This window comes from Corylus avellana, chromosome 7, assembly GCF_965113065.1.
Source record: "Corylus avellana chromosome 7, dhCorAvel1.hap1.2, whole genome shotgun sequence".
NCBI lineage: Eukaryota > Viridiplantae > Streptophyta > Magnoliopsida > Fagales > Betulaceae > Corylus > Corylus avellana.
The window spans coordinates 23502950-23522562 of record NC_142496.1 but is presented as its reverse complement, the minus strand read 5'-3'; the positions used below and the strand labels follow the sequence as shown (position 1 = coordinate 23522562).

Below are 19613 nucleotides of genomic sequence, written 5' to 3'. Positions count from 1 at the left end.
GATTTGCACTTCTTGCATTTCACGGGTAACCAAGGGTATTCAATGCCTACTGCAACCCTACTCCCATCAGCACCAACAATCTCAATTTCCTTAGGAAATTCTGAGTCAATATTCATTTCAACCAACACCCTTGCAAAACCAAGTCTAAGTTGCTCTTCCGTAACAGAGTCAGCACATAGGAGTTTTCCAACACCACTAGCCACATAACTCAAACAGGTTGCATTCCATAATTCAGTAGGAAGATTATGCAACTTAATCCAAACAGGAACAGTAAAGAGTGAAAGCTTAAGAAGCTGCATACCTGGAGTCCACTTTCTCAATATCAAAGGTTTGTTTGCCATATGCCATAGCTTAGTCTCCATAATCTCATCTCTGGTCTTCTCACCCACAAATATGAACAAATACAAACCATTCTCCAATAAAAAGACCTCAACCTTCCCATACTGCGCCCAAAGAGTATCTACAGCTCGCTTGACAATATAGTAAGGCAGAGGCTTATCAAGAAATTGGCCAACCAGAGAAGGTGACCATTTCAAGATGCCTTCCTCAATTGCTTCCTTCGGAGGCTTCATAACAACTTTACCATCCTCTCGAGAAGGGGCAAAATATTGCAACGTGCCAAGAGATTTCTCATATCGAAACAACTGCCTCCAATCTAGAGCCGGATTCTTATGTTCAGATTCAGCTATACCTTATGATATTCCCTTCTTAACACTAGAAACTCCCAAATTTTGTACAACCACAACCTCAGGGATAGCAGAACTAACCTCAACCTCAGGTAAATTAGAACAAACCTCAACCTCAAGGAGATCAGCTCCAACAGGCATATCCACTTCCAAACCATTTCCCAATTGAGTTTCACATTCCAGAAACTCACCATTCACCTCTTCCTCGCTCAATTCTGCATCGCCATCAACAGATCGCGAAGCACCATCCATAGCAACCTTCACATATTGCAAAATCACTTTTGAATTCTTTTTCCCGCCACAACCTCTGTTAGCTCTCCTAGCCATAATTAATCAATTTGCACTCCACCACCTACGGTTTGCAAGCACCAAGAATTTCCGGCACACCTCCACCGGAATCACAGTCGTCGGAAAAGAAGACGCGCTCTCACGCGCAGAACCACTGCAAAGCGCGTAGCCCCAAACGCAGAAATCGTAAAAACTTCTAACAGCTCTAGGAAACCTGTACCACGTCAGCAAGGTCCCAAAAAAATCCAATCATTTTCCAACACCATTTATTTATTTATTTATTTATTGTATCTTCATTCTTTGTTTGTTCCTTTATCAGAAGTGGTCCTGAATGATAGTGCAATTTTTTTTCTTTGTGGCCCACATGTTTGGTTGCTCAAAGCATACTATCCGAGTTGTTTTGTCCATCCCTATTAATTGAAATTGAAAATGAATGATAAGCTTCATAAACTCATGCCCAATTATTTTATAGTTATTGTCCAAACTCTAAGTCCATGTGAATATCCTATCCTACACTTTTGTCCCATTAATTTTTTTCCTAATGTTTGAAAATTTATGCTGTAGAGTCCAACAATACATTTACACAATAGGAAGTGCCGATGTCATTTTTAAGGTTCATTTGGAGGTAGGCTTGATAGGCGGTAGAAGTGCACATATGTTGGTGGAAAAATATGATTGTTTGATGAGCCATATGATCTAGACTGTCTATCATTTATTGAAATCGAAGCCATAGTTAAGAAATTTGGATACCAACTAGGTGACCTAATTTACTATTGTTAGCCTGATAAATATTTGGAAGATAGGTTGGTACTTATAACATCTCATGATGATGTCATTAGAATGACTGAATGCTTTCTAGGACATAAAGTTGTGGTGTTGTACACTCTATCATTTGCACATGTTGATGATCGAGTAGGTGCAAATGTTGGTGAGGTTGATGAGGATGAACATAGTGATGATAAGGAAAGAACGATGAATGTTATAAATGACCCATTTTGGAAGTCATTTATGAGCAATGACGACGATGCATGGAATGATGGTGGTGAACCAGGGGCCGGTACATCCACTCGTGGAGATGACACTTCCACATATGGCGATAGGGAGGGTGGTGATGATGGGGAGGGGGATGGTGATTAGGAGGATGGTGATGAGCATAATGAATTTGATGCACAAGACACTACTTGTGTTGGTGGCTCAACACATACGGCTAGTTTTGGTGGCCGAATGTTAGAGGGTGAGGAAGAGGATAAGGTATCCTTCAAGTTGGGCAAAAGTGATATCCTGGTAAGTCCCCCTAATAGTGATGATGAGAATGAGGTGGAGAGTAGGCCGAGGTATGTTCGTAATAGTTCAGAGTTTCATGATGCGGACATGAATGACCCCAAATTGGTTGTTGGTATGACATTTACTTCGGTGAAGCAATTCAGACAAGTTGTGAGAACATTCAATCTGTTTCGAGGGAAAAATGTTAAATTCACTAAGAATGATAGGGATAGGGTGATTGGAGTTTGTAAGAGGCATAGTGATGGTTGTCCTCGTAGAGTTTATGATACATTGGTACCTAAGGGCCTAAGGCCATTAGGGAATGAAGATTAGTGTTAGCCTATGGCTACGATACCATATATGAAAATTTTCATAATGAAATGGAAAATTAAAAAGAAAAGTGGAAGAAAGAGAGAAAATTAAGGCAAATGATTTTCAAGTTATTCAGTATTCGATACCTACATACGTTCACCACAAGAGAAAAACCCGTTAAGGCTACATTTTACTATTGTTTTTATATTATTTACGTTACAAATGATTTCTATTTATAGTAGAATTGAGATAAGTGAAGATAAGATAAGTATGATGATCAAATCAGAATGATTTAGTTACAATCAAATCTGATTATAATGGATCTTAGAAGGTAAATATCCTATAAGGAATATAAACCTAATATGGAATCATATATATATATATAACGAAATCATGGACAAAGTATGTTTTATATATTAGCGATTGAAATATAACAAGAGGACATGCACACAAGATTACAAGGCTTAATTATTAAAAAGTCCTACTAGGACTTATTCATACAAAAAATTGATAGGCAATGAAACAAGAAGAAGAATGCTGCAGATTGGATAGTTGGAGACTTATTTGTAAAGTTCTATAACTCCCAAAGCATTGTAGGCAAGACAGGCAACCTTAAAACCAGAAAATCCAGAACTCTTGCTCAAGAACTCAAACTCCTTCTCAGTTCTTTCCTTCCCTCCAAGGTTAAAAACCATGGCATTATCATACACACAAACATGCTTAGCAGCAATACTTGACTCAGGCACCTCTGGCATTATATAGTCAACGATAATCACCTTCCCATTTTCATGCAGGGCTTTATGGCAGTTCTTCAAAAGTTTTATGCATTGTTCATCACTCCAGTCATGACATGTGCACTGCAATATAATACATGAAAATGCAAACAAGTTGTCATCTCTTTTTTCTTCTTTTCGTTAGGCTATATATGCCAATCGATCTACTTTCAAGCATCACATAAATTGATAATTAACTCACCTTCAATACAATGGCATCACCATTTGGGACACTTTCAAACATATCCCCTTCTACATGCTCAATACCTGCATCAAATTTGACCTTGCTCTTCAACCTCAATCTCAATCTCATTGACTTACAAGTAAAGAATTAAATCCACCCTAATAAGAAAAACAGAAAGAAAAAAAAATGGAAAAAGACTACTCATGGGCTTTGAAAATGTCTCCTTCTCAAATTTAATCTAAGACATCTATTTTGCTATTCCACTTTGATAAATGCTATGTTTTCATCTCTAATCTATCTCGATCCATCCATATTTTTTTAAATTCACTATTGGATTTGTAGGACCCGCATGTGATCCTATATATCCAATGGCAAATTTGAAAAAAGAGAGAAGAATAGCAGCTCTCTTCCAGTTTTGCAGTTGAAATTTCCATATAAAATAGTTGCGCGAATAATGCCCATCATTAATACAATTAAGAGTATATATATATATATATATATATATATAGGAATGGATCATTAAAGTGGATATATTTTAGGTGTTGATAGGGACATTCCAATTCAACTATTATCCTACCTAATCATAACCTTATCCCTATCAGGTGTTGTAATAGTTCATATTTAACTTTTTTCTCTCTGTTTCTCCTTAAAAGTATAAAATTAAATTTAGACCGTTGAAAAAACTATGGCATTTTGGTACCTGAATAAGATGGTGCATGTTTTATGACCTGAGGCAAATCAAAGTTGATGCCTTTAATGGAAGGGTACATGGAAATGATCATGTTGAGGGTTGCTCCAAAGCCACCAGCAACATCAACCAGCACTGAAACTCCCTCAAATCCTTTGTATGTCTCAAGAACCTTTTTCAAGGCTATTCCGGAGTGAGAAACCATAGCATCGCTAAAAAGCTTGTTCACTTTTGGATCAGTTTCCATGAACTCGAAGATGGTTTTCCCATTGACCTTTTCAAATAGATTAATGCCTTCTTCAAGAACAGCATCCTTGAGATGAAACCTATAACAATATGAATCCCAGAACAGTAATTCAGTATATATAGTAATATAATTGGAAAACAAGAGTGACTTGAAATATACCTATATATCTCATAAGAATTTAATTTTCTTAATTGTGAGCTAAAAATGTTATGTAGGCATACTAAATATTATATTTTCAGGAAAATTATATTTACCCTCTTTAATTAACTACCATATTATTGTATTTGAATGTCTCCATTTGGGGGACATTCGGTGACTCAAAATGATAAAATTTTCGAAAAATTGTAAAATTTAAATAAATAAAAAATGAAAAAATGAAAAAGAAAAGGAAAAACAAACTTTTTTTTTTTTTTTGGTCTAAATACGTGGTCTTTCTTCTTTTTTTTTTTTTGTTGAATTTTTTTAAGGTGGTTTGTCCAATATTTCAACAATTGATGACACACAACAAGATTTTACCTTCTCTTAAGCTACAGTAAAATCTTAATAACATGATAGTTAATTTGAAGTAATTAACTCTAAATTAAGTGAATGGTCTTATCACTTATGGGCCATGGAGGCATGGTATCCAATGTTAAAAATGGGTCAACACGTGCTCTCCCCCCATCTCTCTCTTTCTCTTCCTTACGTCTCTCTTCCCCTTTCATATTGTCTCACCCAATCTTTTTCTCCCTCCTCCAAAGCCTCATCTTTTCTGTCAACTGACTCAACTCTGCATAATTGCCAACCAACCGACAACCCTTGGCTCTCTTTGCAGCATATCTTGTGTGTTCGAGTGAAGTAGACGATGAAATCCATTATCCGCCATCCGCATATCATATCGACTAAAACGTTGTTTTAGGGAAAGAAGTAAAGCAATAGTAACTTTTATAAATATATGCCTTTTGTACTGCTCAATATTTACTATTCAATTATTCAAACGTAAGAAAAGTGTTGCGTGTGAAAAGGAGTAAGGTAAAGTGAAATCTTGTGAGTTGATGTTTAGTGGGTGAGAAAAAAAAGTAGCATGTGATTTGTGTGTGCGAGAGAAAAAAAAGGATGCTTTTTGAGTTGAGAATGATAATGTTGTGGTGTGTCGTGTATCGGAATCATTCCTAATTTGGACCAGAATCGGGTGAAATGTGGGCTGTAATCCATTTTATCTCATTCCTTGCAACTCTTTAAGTCTAAGCCCTTTATTGTAAAGGAATAGCTAGTAGCTACCTAGCCTGTTGATCATGATAGTCTTCAATTATTGCCCAAAAAATTTCTACAGAGTAGTTGGAATATCACCCAAAACAGCCGGTGGAAGTGGTCAAAACATCATGTGCTGCCTTTTGGATTGGTCGGCCACCCAAAACAGATAGCATTGATCCATCCAACAAGGCAGCTACTTTAGATCTTGTTTTAACCAAGCAGAAGATATATATTAATGTTCACTTACTTTTTAATACATAACTAATGTTAATCATAACATAAAGTACCAATTAGAAAAGGAAAAGGATGAAAAATTACCGAATCAGTTTCTAAACTTTGGGTCTATACCAAATTGCTTCTATTATTGTCTTTTAGTTCATTGAATTTGCCCTCATCATTAAATCAATTATTATAGCTAATTCTATAGACACCAAGATGATCACCCCATGTCATGCTAAGCATTAGGTACCAAAGATACATATAAAAAAGAAACATACGTGTAACTTGTTTATATATATATATATATATATATATATATATATGTGATAGCTCATTTTTACCTAATAGTCAAATCACTATATATTTTCATATCTATATTTTATTTTTAGAATAAATGAGACGATGGTTTCAACATTAACATCCATAAATTGCTTGCAAATAAAGTTTTTCTTATATTCATGTATTCCTACATTATCATTTTAACATAATATATATGAATATCAACTCTTATTTAAAACAAAAATTAAGGTTAGCTATAACATCACCCCACAATAAATTTAACTCTACTCTTAAATAATAGGTGATCAAGCAAGAAGTAGTGATATTAAATATATGATAAAGTTTTCTCTAAACTGGGTTGAAGGAATTTGAATTAGGATCATCTCCATTTTAAATGGACTAGAAAATATTGAGTTAGTTATATTGTAGGAGTATTTTTGTCACCTTAAAAAGTAAAAAAAACAAAAATATTCATCAAATATAATTAATATACCGGATATTATCTAGTTTATTTGAAATGAATAGGATCTTGTCCGAAGAATTTCCTTCGACCTAATTTATAAAAGTGAAATGCACACGAATTTTTAATAAAATTTATTCAAACTTTATTTCTATTAATAAAAAAATATGTGCATTCCACGGGTTTTTATAGATTAAATTGAAAAAAAATTCCCCTAACCGGAGAAAGACTTTACCCTTAAATATATAGAAAACGCTATATACTGCACGCTCATTCCACCCATTCCACCCATGTCTTATTGGGTTGACATGTCCATGCCCATCAACTGTCAACCCGTCAGTGAAACGGGAGTATAGTATGCAACATTTATCGTATTATGTATTATGTATTCATATTCTATGTTTAATTGTTGATACATACCAAACCTCTGCTACGGGCCGGTAAAGAGAAAACAGAGGCACCGAACCCAGGGAGTATCCATCTTCATTACGAACATAGAACTTGCCGGCCGGCGAGATCCCATAGAGCCGCTGAACGCTGCCATCTTCGCCGGTGCGGACGGAGCAAGTGAGAAGCGAGTAGGTGGTTAGTAAACGGAGCATACGATCAAGCAGATAAGGGGCATCTGGGTTTTTCGTGGGAAGGTGAGAAGCAATCTCAGAGGGCGACAAATGGGCACCGGGGCCCGCACGGGCAATGATTTCGAAGAGGTCGAGCTCGATGGCGGCTTTCAGCACCATGTGGAAGGTGAAGGAGGTGGACAAATGAATGGCGTAGAGACATGCAGCGTCGTCTTCTTCGTTGTTAATGGAGAGCTTTCCGAACTGGTTTTCTGTGGAACCCATTTTTGTCGTTCGATGGATGTTTATTTTTTTGCTGCTTTTAATTTTCCCAGTACGCTTATATTGTGCCATTGTGTGCTCTATTTAATGGCTCAAAAATACATAAAAAAATATCCCCGTCGGGTGGGTCGTCACTTCGTACGTGTGTACACTGTATTAATTATTATTGCGTGTAACCATCTTATTGGACTTTTAAGTTGCCACCTAATTAATTAGGTATTATATATATTTTTTTATTTTTTTTTGTCATGTCCGCACAATATGGGGGAGATTCAAACTAGTGACCTCCGTTTTATTATGCATGATTCCAACCGATTGAGTTACATCTTGAGGACATTAGGTATTATATTAGATATTATATTATAACTTTATTTTTGTTTCTTAGGGTTTAATTTTTATCACAAGAGGTACATGTAGTTTACCTAAAAACGGAGATGGTACCTTGGTTCAAAATTTGACGGAACACCACGTCAGTACCAATAACAAATTGACACATGTCCATATAATTAATTAAAAAGTAATAATAATTTTTTACAAATTAAAAACATTAAAAAAATTATATTTAATTAAATTTATTAAAATAAAATAAAAACGGCCACCCCTAAACTTTTTTTAAAAAAATTAATTAAATATATATATTTTTTAATTAATTATATGGACACATGTCAATTTGTTATTGGTGCTGACATAGTGTTCCGTCAAATTTTGGACGGAATTTAGACGGAAGTACCATCTCTCTTTTTATATAAACCACAGGTACTTCATGTAATAAAAATTAAATCTTAGAGAACAAAAAATAAAGTGGTTAAATCACATGGAGGAATAAGGTATTTAACCCTAAATTTTATTAATTTTTCAAAATTACTTCTTAGAAAATAATAAGAAATCTTGGGCACGTTTATTTTCTTTAATTGGTTGAGTTTTTCATAATCATCATCTTAATTTGGACCACAAGTTAGAGCTCAAGTTGTTTTATAATTAATTGATTAATTAAAATTAATCTCAAAATCCTCATTATATGTATTTATTTTTTTTATTTTTTTAGTATCATAACTTTTCAGAAGAGTAAGGAGACAGCAATATACACAACGGATTCTCACCGAAAAAAAAAAAGAAGGAGGATAAATTAAATAGAACACTTCGAGAAAGTCAGAAGACAGCAATGCTGATGTCCAAACGATAGCTACCCCGGCCCCTCGTGAAAAGTATGGATATGGTGCATGGTGAAGAAATAAATGCCTTGTACTAAATTCTTTAAAGGAATCATTTGAGCTCTATATATAATTATTTGGAAGGATGATAGGCTGCAAAAGCATTCATATCCAAACAAAAATAAACAATTAGTAAGATTAAATTTCAAGATATATATATAAAACGTGAGTTACGTGACAAAATAGTCAAGCTAATTCAACTACAATTGGGTAAGAACTCATTAAACATTGGCCATCAAAGTCATAGGGATTATCTCCCAATTTATTTATCCTCCAACCCCAATATTGTAACGTATCAAAATATACAAGTTACAATATTTATTGTAACGTGTTAGTTTATAACATGTTACCAAATTGTAACGTGTCAGAATCTGACACGTTACTAAATTTAATATAGTTACGACCACTTTCACAACACGTCAAACACGTTACTATTAACACGTTTCTACGCTTTAGTAACGTGTTAACACTGTTAACACGTTACTAATGGATCGTAACTAAAAAATTAAATTGTTGTAGTGAAACAAAAATAAACAATTAGTAAGATTAAATTTCAAGATATATATATAAAACATGAGTTACGTGACAAAATAGTCAAGCTAATTCAACTACAATTGGGTAAGAACTCATTAAACATTGGCCATCAAAGTCATAGGGATTATCTCCCAATTTATTTATCCTCCAACCCCAACTTAAGCAGCCATATTAAATAAGAGTAACTAATTCTAAATGTTACCTCATATCCCCTTGTGGCCTCCTACAACTAATATGACTATTAAAATTATTATTAAATTTAAATTTAATAATAATTTTAAAAATTACACCATCTTTGAGGTGATAAAAGGGGATATGAGATAACATGTAACAATACTAGTTAAATAAACCTTGACCCAAAACGTCAACACCTAGTTTTGAAAAGTTATGATATTCAACGTAAGTAAGACAATAGCATTAATGCAAAGAAAAAAGGGTTTTAGTGATATGACGGTAAAGATAAGCCCATCGCTAAAAGAAATTATTATCGATGACAAAGCGTTGTAACAAACAATGACCGATTTTGTAGGCGGTTAGAAAAATACCGCTAACCGCTTTAAGTCGGAGTAGTTAGCAGTTTTCGAGGTAGGCAAAAGCTGTTAATAACTGCATAATCGATTTTGTAGGCGATTGGAAAAATACTGCTAATCGCCTAGAGTGAGGTGTTAGCAGTTTTAGGTGTAGGCAAATGCGATTAATAACTACTAATTGCCTATCCTTATTCATATAATAATATGCAAACCGACGTCATTAATTTTGTTGCGCTTGATATAGGATTTTTATTTTGAATTAAAATGAAATTGATCTTTATTCATTAAATAATAATAATACTAATATTTTTAAGCTTTCTTACATTTTGAAGCCTTATAATTATTTTAAAAATGCATGAAATCATCTAAAATAGGCCCTAAAAATGGCTCAAGAAGGCCCAAAAAGTATATTTCTAAAAAGCGGTTATGTGGCGTAGTTAGGGACAGACCCAGGTTTCAATTTGGGGAGGGATCAAGGGCCAAATTTTTTTTTGGGAGGGACCAATTGGGGCAAAAAAAACATTAATTTTTTTTTTTTTGCATAATTTTTTTCTTGTGATTTTTTTTTGGGGGGGGGGGGGGGGGGGAGGGGCACCAGGGCCACTCCCGGTCTCCCCTGTCATTGGGTGTAATTATTTAGTTTCAACAACTACTTATCGGCGGTTATTTTAAAACCGCTAACCACTTAACGCATAAAGGTTGCAACAATTATAAAACAATCAAAGGATAGATGTCATCGATCAATTTAGCCAATTTCAAACGTTCAACCCTAGCTGAAAATTGAACGATCGACCATTGATGACAAACATTTTATGACAGTTAATTCAGAAACATCTAATTTTGACGCATCAACCCTTTTTCGGTGTGCATGAGGAGCCTATTTAAGCATCCTAACATCCATTCTTAACTATTTTGTCACCCACTACGTTAGAAAAATCATAGAGTAAGAGGGAGGAAGTGATTTCTTGAAGCCTTATCTTCAAGGAGAGATAACTCCTTACGTTAAACTCATGAGAATTGACTAAGCATTTTTAATTATTCATTTTCTAGCTTTTTTTATTTTAAAAAGAAACAAGTAGATATGAATGCACCACATAGCAGACAAGAATGCTACGAAATAAACACTTGTGAATATGATTCCGAGGCTTTTTTATTTTGCTAATTTTTATTACAAAGCTAATCAAAATTATCTTTTGACTACTTTGACTACTTGGCGTGCGAGTCATTGGTTTCAATACAACAATGGGTTAAATACCAAATACTCCCTTGGGGTTTTATTTTTATCACAGGACCACCTTGGAGTTTTGATAAAGGACCAAGTTAGTCCATCCATTAGTTAACCGTTAGGACTGACACGTGGACCAATCAGATGTTGACACGTGACACATATTTAATTTTTTTTTTTTTAAATATTTTTTAAAAAAATTAAAAAAAAAAATGTATTTTTTTTAAATTAAAAAAAAAAAAAAAAATTGCCACCCCCATCCGGCCAGATGGGGGTGGCTTTCTTTTTTTTTTTTTTTTAAATATATTTTTTTTAATTTTTTTTTAAATTAAGTATATGCCACGTGTCAACATCTGATTGATCCATGTGTCAGTCCTAACGGTCAACTAACGGATGGACTAACTTGATCCTTTATTAAAACTCTAAGGGAGTCCTATGATAAAAATGAAATCTCAAAAAAGGGTAAAAATAAAATTACTAAATTTTAGAAAATATTTGGTATTTAACCCTGCGACAATAATAGGTAGCAGTTGGATTGGAGTTTGCCATTGACACGTGTTTGGACTACAGTGCAATCTGCTAAGGAATTCATTATTTGGGCAGCCAAATTTTGACTGAAAAGCCATCTACGTCTAATCAATTTTCCACAGCCAAACAGTAAATTAAGCAAGCCAATTAATCTGGACGTTGGGCCAAATCAAGGTACAGAGACAGAAAGCTGTACCACATATGAATACCAAGAATGAGACAGAGAGTTGGTAGCAAAGTTACGAGCATCAAAGATTTTCGAATCTTAATTTAGTCAAATATGTCAAACTTAGAACACAAGTTGTTTTGTAACTCTACTTTCGAAAAGCACCGAAAGGAAAAAGAAAAAAAAATGTTTTTTTTTTTTTTTTTTGGGTAAGTCAACTTCAAATCTTTATATCACTTGTGCGGTGCAGTGGTTTAGTACGTGGTTTCATGTAAATGTATTAAGGTGTGGATATGACTTTATGCAATGGAGAGTCATTCACATAAGCATGATTAATATGAGTCGTCTTGAATTTTATTGATGTTCTGATGATGTTGAATCAGTTTATGGCTTAATTAATAATAAGAGTCATGCCCAACTAAACTAATAGTAGCCACCGTTGGTTGCCGTCCTCTGCCTCTATATTAAAAAAAAAAAAAAAAAATGTCTTTCTCCATAAATGCCTTCTATCCATGCATGGCAGCATGCGTGTTTGCACTAATAAATTATTTCAAGCAATAATTTTAGATCTATAATTATTTGGAAGGATCATGGGCTACGTCTGCAAACAATATTAAACAATTAGTAATAACCTCGTGGATCTAATCCTTATTATATTCCCCCATGGCCAACTTTCATAATAATTGAAGTTGGTAGTCAATTATATATATATATATAATTCGAACAAATCCAGAAGAGTCAGAAGACAGCAACAATAGTGATTGACTGGCCCGGCCCCTTCCCGGAAAGGTCTTTTGCAAGCTAAAAACTAAAAACATACTTTATTAATTAGAAACCTCTATATCTAATTGTTTTTTTGTCTACATAAAAGCCTTTATACTTCTAAATGCGGTCTTTCAAGGAATAATTTGAGCTCTATAATTGTTAGAAAAAGTTATGCTATTGAACACGCGAAATTAGAAGGGGTCGGCTCAATAGAATAGGCAGTTTAGGCCGCCTGTTTTGTAAAGACCTCAAAGAGAATGTGAAAGGGCTTGGAAATAAAGCAAAAACAAAAGAGGAGATTTTACTTACCATGCTATGAGGTCCTTTAAAAAAAAAAAAAAAAAAAAAAAAACAAGGAAGGTGACAAAGAATGTTTAAAAGACTTCATACAAAAGAACATCTACCTCTTTCTTTGTTTTTTTTTTTTTTCATCATCCCTACTCAAATCTTAATTATAAAAAAAGTGAACTTTTGGCGATGATAATGATTAGTTCATCGATCGCTAATAAGACTTTTGCAAGGACTTTTGTGTATGTTATTTTTCGCTGCATTTTATTTTGATATTTGTTGTTATAAGTAACACTTTAGTTAATTACCAATTATTTATATCGGAAGCGTTACGGGTAACACTCAAAGTTAATTACCATCATTAATTATTTTGGGAAAGTTACAGAGTGGGCAAATAGAGTTAATTACCTGCTAAGAATCATTCAGGAAGAACCTAAACAGTAAAAATCACATATGTTTTCTCATGACCGATCGAGCCGTATCTTAAAACCAACCCCATCGAAAACTCTAACATCCAAGCCAATAACCCAAAACAGTTTCCATTGTAGAATTCGAACTTGAAATCTAGCCATCACTTGGACAACTCAAGTGCCACTCGACCACACTCTGATTGGTAGATGAGATTGAACTTTATTAATAATTCTAGATAATTTCAAATTAATAAATCATTTCGGAGTGTGAACGTGTGTAGGACTACTCGACCAAACAGGGCCCTTGTGCTCAAGGTTATTGCCATGCAAATCATTGGTCCAAAATAGTAGGTAGCTGTGCTTATCGGACACCATTGACTCCGGTTTAAATTAAAATGCCGAATATGTTGTTGCTGAGATTCAGATGGACAACAATTCATTATTCAGACGACCGACGACTTTGAGAAATGCAACCATTCATTATAAGGTGTAGTTGTTTTTGTTTCTTAGTACATGTTTTTTATTTATTTTTATTTGTAGTTAATTAGAGTGTTACTTTCTGAACAATACCCCACATGTTGGACTATGCTATATATGTATTCTATTTGGGCCGTCGAATTTTGAACGAAAATACAAAAAATAAAGCAACCCACTTGGGACCTCCGGCCAAATTTTACAGCGAAGGTGTACCATGAACAGGAATCATACAACAGTTCGACCACGACATGCAGTCCTTTAAGTAGGGATCCGGAAAAGAACTGCATGTCCTTTTATAGTGGCTAATCACAAAAAATAGGAGAACAATTTTAATCTAATTGCTACTGGGAAAACGAAACCATCATGAATACAAAGTCTTTTTCATGATGAAGATAAGCATTGCAACCCACATGTTTATCCACACACGTTTTCTCCAAAAAATCAAATTCTAAGTTGTTCTTGGACTTTTTTTAAAACTAACCTTATCCTCTTATATATAGATAAATATGACTTAAGCCCACCAACTTGAACATTGATATTTTTCAGCAATTATCTTCACACTTGTTGACAATTTGAGCCATTATCCCTCTCTTATTGAACTGATTTTATGAGATAAATTAAGCTCATAAATTTATTCGGTCAGTCAATTAATATGAACGGAATATTAAAATTTTGTGAAAAAGTTCAACGTACCAAACACTTGGGTTGATAGAGCGACACATGGGTCAACTCCTTTTGATATATTGTCCGATATTGTGATTTGACAAAATAAAAATCAAGATTACGTACAGATAATGCCTACTACCTCACCAAACCCTATCTGCGTTCTTCAACCTCATAATCGTACTTTTATATTCCCCCTTGGCCAACTTCCGTAATAATAATTTCTTCCAAAAAAAACTTCCGTAATAATTAATTATTTTCTGCATATATATATATATATGCCTTCTAATTTCAAGCAATGATTTGAACTCTATAATTATTTGGAAGGATCATAGGCTACAAAAGCATACATAGCCAAACAAGAATTAATTAATATATACAATTAGTAAGATTAAATTTCATCCTCCAATATAATTATTTGCAATGAGATTTTGTTTGCACAAAACCTTCAGAATAGCGATCCTAAATCTCGAGTTTGTGTTGAAAAAATTATCAGACATAGAGAAAAATTTGTCACTAACGATGAAGGCGAAGAAGAAGATTGCATTTGAAAATGCGTTTATAACAGATATAAGAAATTAAAATTCCACTATTTAGTTGAAAAAGTTTAAGGGGACCATACAATAGTTATGGACGTGATTGGTCGGAATGTACTACAAATTCAAAAACTGACTACTGTTGAAGACTTTTGTTATTGTCGCTAATCAGCTATTATAAATGACGACTGCGACGGATTACCAATATATGCTGTATTGCTTCTACTAATAGATAATGGTGGTAGGAAGAAGTCAACTTCATAACATTAGTTACGTGGATAATAGTTTAGGTAATGGTGTTTGGTAAAATGCAAGTTTCATGATGACATCATGATTGATTTTTTTCTAAAGTATGAGCCGTCGTCAAGTAGGGAATAATAGGTGTCATTTCTGATTCAAGAACATCACACTAGTAGTGAAGTCCCAAGAAATAGAAAAGAACATCAACTATTAGATGAATAATAAGATCAAAGGTAAATGAAGATTAATTACCCGTAACATAAATTAAAAACAACAAATTAATTTTATGTCGATTAAAAAAACACAACAAATTAAAGTATTTACTGTTGATCCTGAAAAACCCAACTCAATCGAGCTCAAAGAGCTTGTTTAAGACTATAAACATGGAGATGATGATAGACATGGTCAAGTTTTGCTAAGATCCACAAAACCCCTACGGTTGCTCAATGAACACATCACCCACTAGATGGCTATGAAAGAAAGCATTGAAGACATCTAATTCACTCACACACACACACACATATATATATATATATTGTGCAGTCTTTTTAACGAGCCCATAACATCATAGCATGTAGCATGTTGAAATACCATACAACCTAAAAACTTAAGCCTATGAGTTTGAGCCCCAACAATACTATACATATTAGTTAACTACTCACACTTCTTACATATATTCAATATGGGACCCTATCCTTTTTACACTCACACAAATCACCACATTGTTATACTCCCACTCAAACGAAAACCTTTTATCAATCTTATGTCTTGTGCCACAAACTTTTTTGCTTCTTCTCCAGTGACCCTTGTTTATACTCGCAGCTTGCACTTTTGTTCCAACTCCAAAAATCATACTTAAGCTCATGCCATGAGCCTTTGTCCTTCACTCGATACTCATTCATGCTTGCATTTTACACCCTTTTTTGTCCATACTCCAGGAAACTTATTTTGTCCGTGACTGCGCCACTCAACAATACCGTTCACCACAATCGGCTCTTGTCAAAGAATCTGTTGTGCTGACGGTTCAACCAACAAACGTATGTTACATGTTCAGATTTTTCTCTCCTTCCTATTATAGAAGTTGGAGTGCTTTGCCATTATTTATTGACATCTTAATTAATAGAAGCATTTTAGGCAATTTCGACTTCGAGGCCTTGAAAGATTAATTTGTAAAACTTGGACCAGAGGAAAATGTATAGCACGTCTCTTATTTAAAACTAATGAAACAAATATATATATATATATATATATATACACGCATTGCCCTGAGTAGCAAGTAGAAAGAGGAGTGGTGTTGGTATTTGCAGACACCTTCTATTGTAAGCAAAGATAGAGTATACAACAAAGTTACATTGTTAGGCTATGTGGAGCCGACCTGGTTTGCACTCAACTCGGTTTGACGTTGGAAGCATTACGATAGGGGGCTGTATATTTATAGTTGCTGTTTCTCACTTTAGGATTTTGTATGGATGTAATTGACGCCTCTTATATTGTTTCTCAATAAAAACGTATCTCTTAGTGGTAAATTACATAAATTTCAAGAAAGTCATGACCTACAATGGCTATTTTGAGGGAGCCTTAACCTCGAACCAACAAACTATATTGTAGAAAATAATAATCAACCATTCTTTTATTATTGATAGTTCCTCCTTTAAATAGAAGAACGTACAAGAGACTACCGATTACATGAGAGCCTGATTAAGTCTTAACTTCTAGGACTAGGACTTTAACTCTGTTAAGGAAATAACTAGGATTCTGACTCTATTAAGAAAAAAATCTGAACTTTAGATTTACTCTTTATTAGGGTTGGAGATCTATGAAGATATACTCCTCATTAGATTCTAACCGACTATAAGGTAGGATTACATCACACGCTCAGATAGAGTAACAACTCCCATTTTTTCACACAAGGGGAGGAAAATAGTGAGGATGATTCGAACTAGTGACATTCACTTCATGAGGTGTGGTTTCCATCTAATTGAGCTACTTTTTGAAAACATAATTGCATGCCTATCTAGTATGCAAGACTATCACAAATAACTATATTAAAGCAAAAAAAAAAAAAAAATCTATTTTGTTTTTCCTTTTTCTTTTCTTTTTTTTTTGCTTTTTTTTTTTTTTCCCTGTTTTCTTGTTAGGGTGGATATAATTTATTTTCTTGGTTATTTAATGAATTTGAGGTTGAAGAGCAAAGGTCAAATGTTAATGTGTTATGCAGGTAGAAGGGGATATGTTTGTAGGTGTCCCAAAAGGTGATGACGCCATTATATCAAAGGTCACTTAATTAATATCCATTCACTTGAAGCTTGAAAGTAGAGAACAAAAAAAACAAAAAAGATGACTTCTGCTTTGCTTTTTCATCATTTCATGCATGTTAATAATATATTGCAGTCTACATGTCATGACTGAAGTGATGAACATTTCGTTAGACTTTTGAAGAACTGCAAGAAAGTGTGAAGGTGATTATATATCATTGACTATATATAATGCCAGAGGCATCCGAGTCAAGTATTGCTGCTAAGCATATTTCTTCTATCTTTGATAATTCCGTGGTCTCTAAACTTGGAGGGCAGGAAATAATTGAGAAAGGAGTTCGAAGCCTTGAGCAAGAGTTCAGGATTCTCTAGCGCTGAGGTGCAACAGTGTCGTTTTGTTCACGTGAACGATTCTTATAACATGCATTGCAAGATGCGATTGCGAATGTCGTAAAAAGGCATTGACTTTTCTTATTGGACACTAATTAGTTTTCAGTTGATATAGTCAAAAGCTCAATCTAACACTTGGTTTTCAAGTTATCTGTTGTGCCTACAACGTTTTGGGAACTATGAAACTTCACAAATAAGTCTCCCAACTATCCAGTCTGTAGTGATCTTCTTTTAGCTAGTTTCATTGCCTAGCTATCAATTAGGGGTGTGCAGATTAACTGTTTACCACCTACCTACTGTAACCGAACCGACATTAACTGCCTACTGCCAGAAGTCGATCGGTAATCTGTTAAGACTTTTTAATAGAATGATGATTACGAGAGCATTAACTAAGTTTTTTTAGTAGAACATATTAGTTGGTGGATTCTATGACCAATTTATTAATAGAACATAAGTAAGGTAGACTCTTATGGTATTAATTAATGGGCCCATTTAAAATTTGTTTGGTTCAATAAGCTATTTTAGCCTAAAAAACAATTTGAGCCCTCAAAACAATCAATTTTTTGCCCAATTAAAAAAGCTTACGGTTAACCGATTAATCGAACCGATTTTAACTGAGATATCCGTTTAACCGAAACTTTCGAAATAAATCCTTATTGAAATGTAATCGGTTAATTAACTAATTTAACTGACAATTTCGATTAACCAAATTGATACCCACCCCTAATCAATAGCTAGTCAAGCCATGTATGTCCATGAAATTGTGTATTTCATGCAATACATTGTGTGATGGTGATCAACTTAATCTTAACTCGAATAAGATTCAACTATAAAATTAAAAATAAATAAATACCTAGCAAATGCTTAGATGTGTGCACATCAATTCAACAAATTTAATATCTACGAGTGAAAATTTCAAGGTCTCTGAAAAAATGCAGCTTTGATTCAAACAACATGTTGAAGAGATGAATAGGTGTTTGAGAGAAATAGCGCCAATTTTAAAGATGAAGAAGACAATCTGTTGAACAATAAGCAACCACATAATGATTATCAGAATCAAATACACACACTACCTGTCGAAGTCAATACAGAAAAAATGGTCTCTAACGACGACCAAAAATCGTCACTAATGACTATTAGAGACAACCAAAAGTCGCCACTAGAGTTGTCGCATTTGCGCTAAATTCCTTGGAAGTGTTAAGAATCACGACCTATTGGGTATTGTTCATGACAATGAGCCATGCCCACCAAAGTTTTTGGTTGACAAGTGATCCTAAATACTCACTTTGGCAGGAAAAAAAAAACCTTACCTCTTGCTTGCTTACTACCAACATCAGGCCCGTTTGGCTAAGTCTAAATTTTTATGAACTTCTCAACATTCTTACATTTTATATCATATAAATTATTTTTTATTACCTTTTATTACTATTTAAATAAAAAATTCATTACAAAACAAATTTCTTTTCATTTTTTCATACGAAAATTTTCAAACTTTTATCTACTTTTATATTTATATTAATCACTTTCAAACTAAAAACTACTTATCCGGTCAATTGCCAAACGAGACCTATAGCTGTGGAAAAGCTGGAAGATGATGATGATCTCATCTCTTTCTTCTTTTTTTGTTTGAAGTAAGGGCTCAACTTGTTTGGTGGATCCGATTGTCCCCCCAAAATCATGAATATATATATATATATATATATATATATATGCTATGTTCCCCCCATAGCCTATAACATGAAAAATGCATCATATAATTAGATGGATGGAGTCGAATAAGCTTTGTACCGACAGAAGTTGGCATCATGCAAAACAGAGAATTACTTTTAACTCCATCCAGAAGACAGCTATGGTGATGTGACGTGCCCCAACAAATAGTGATGATGGCCGGCCGGCTACAATGTTCAATGTTGGACCAAAT

At 34.0% G+C, this 19613-nt stretch overlaps 1 protein-coding gene across 1 annotated transcript; it reads right to left on the bottom strand.

Annotated features, from left to right (window-relative positions):
- Window positions 1–2943: 2943 nt before the first annotated feature.
- Window positions 2944–7538, bottom strand: LOC132185620 (caffeic acid 3-O-methyltransferase). Its single transcript, XM_059599379.2, has 4 exons — window positions 7053–7538; window positions 4207–4520; window positions 3525–3589; window positions 2944–3406 (listed from the first exon to the last, which is right to left on the bottom strand). The coding sequence occupies exons 1-4, from the start codon at window positions 7475–7477 to the stop codon at window positions 3110–3112; spliced, it is 1101 nt and encodes a 366-aa protein (XP_059455362.2). The 5' UTR covers window positions 7478–7538; the 3' UTR covers window positions 2944–3109.
- Window positions 7539–19613: the final 12075 nt, after the last annotated feature.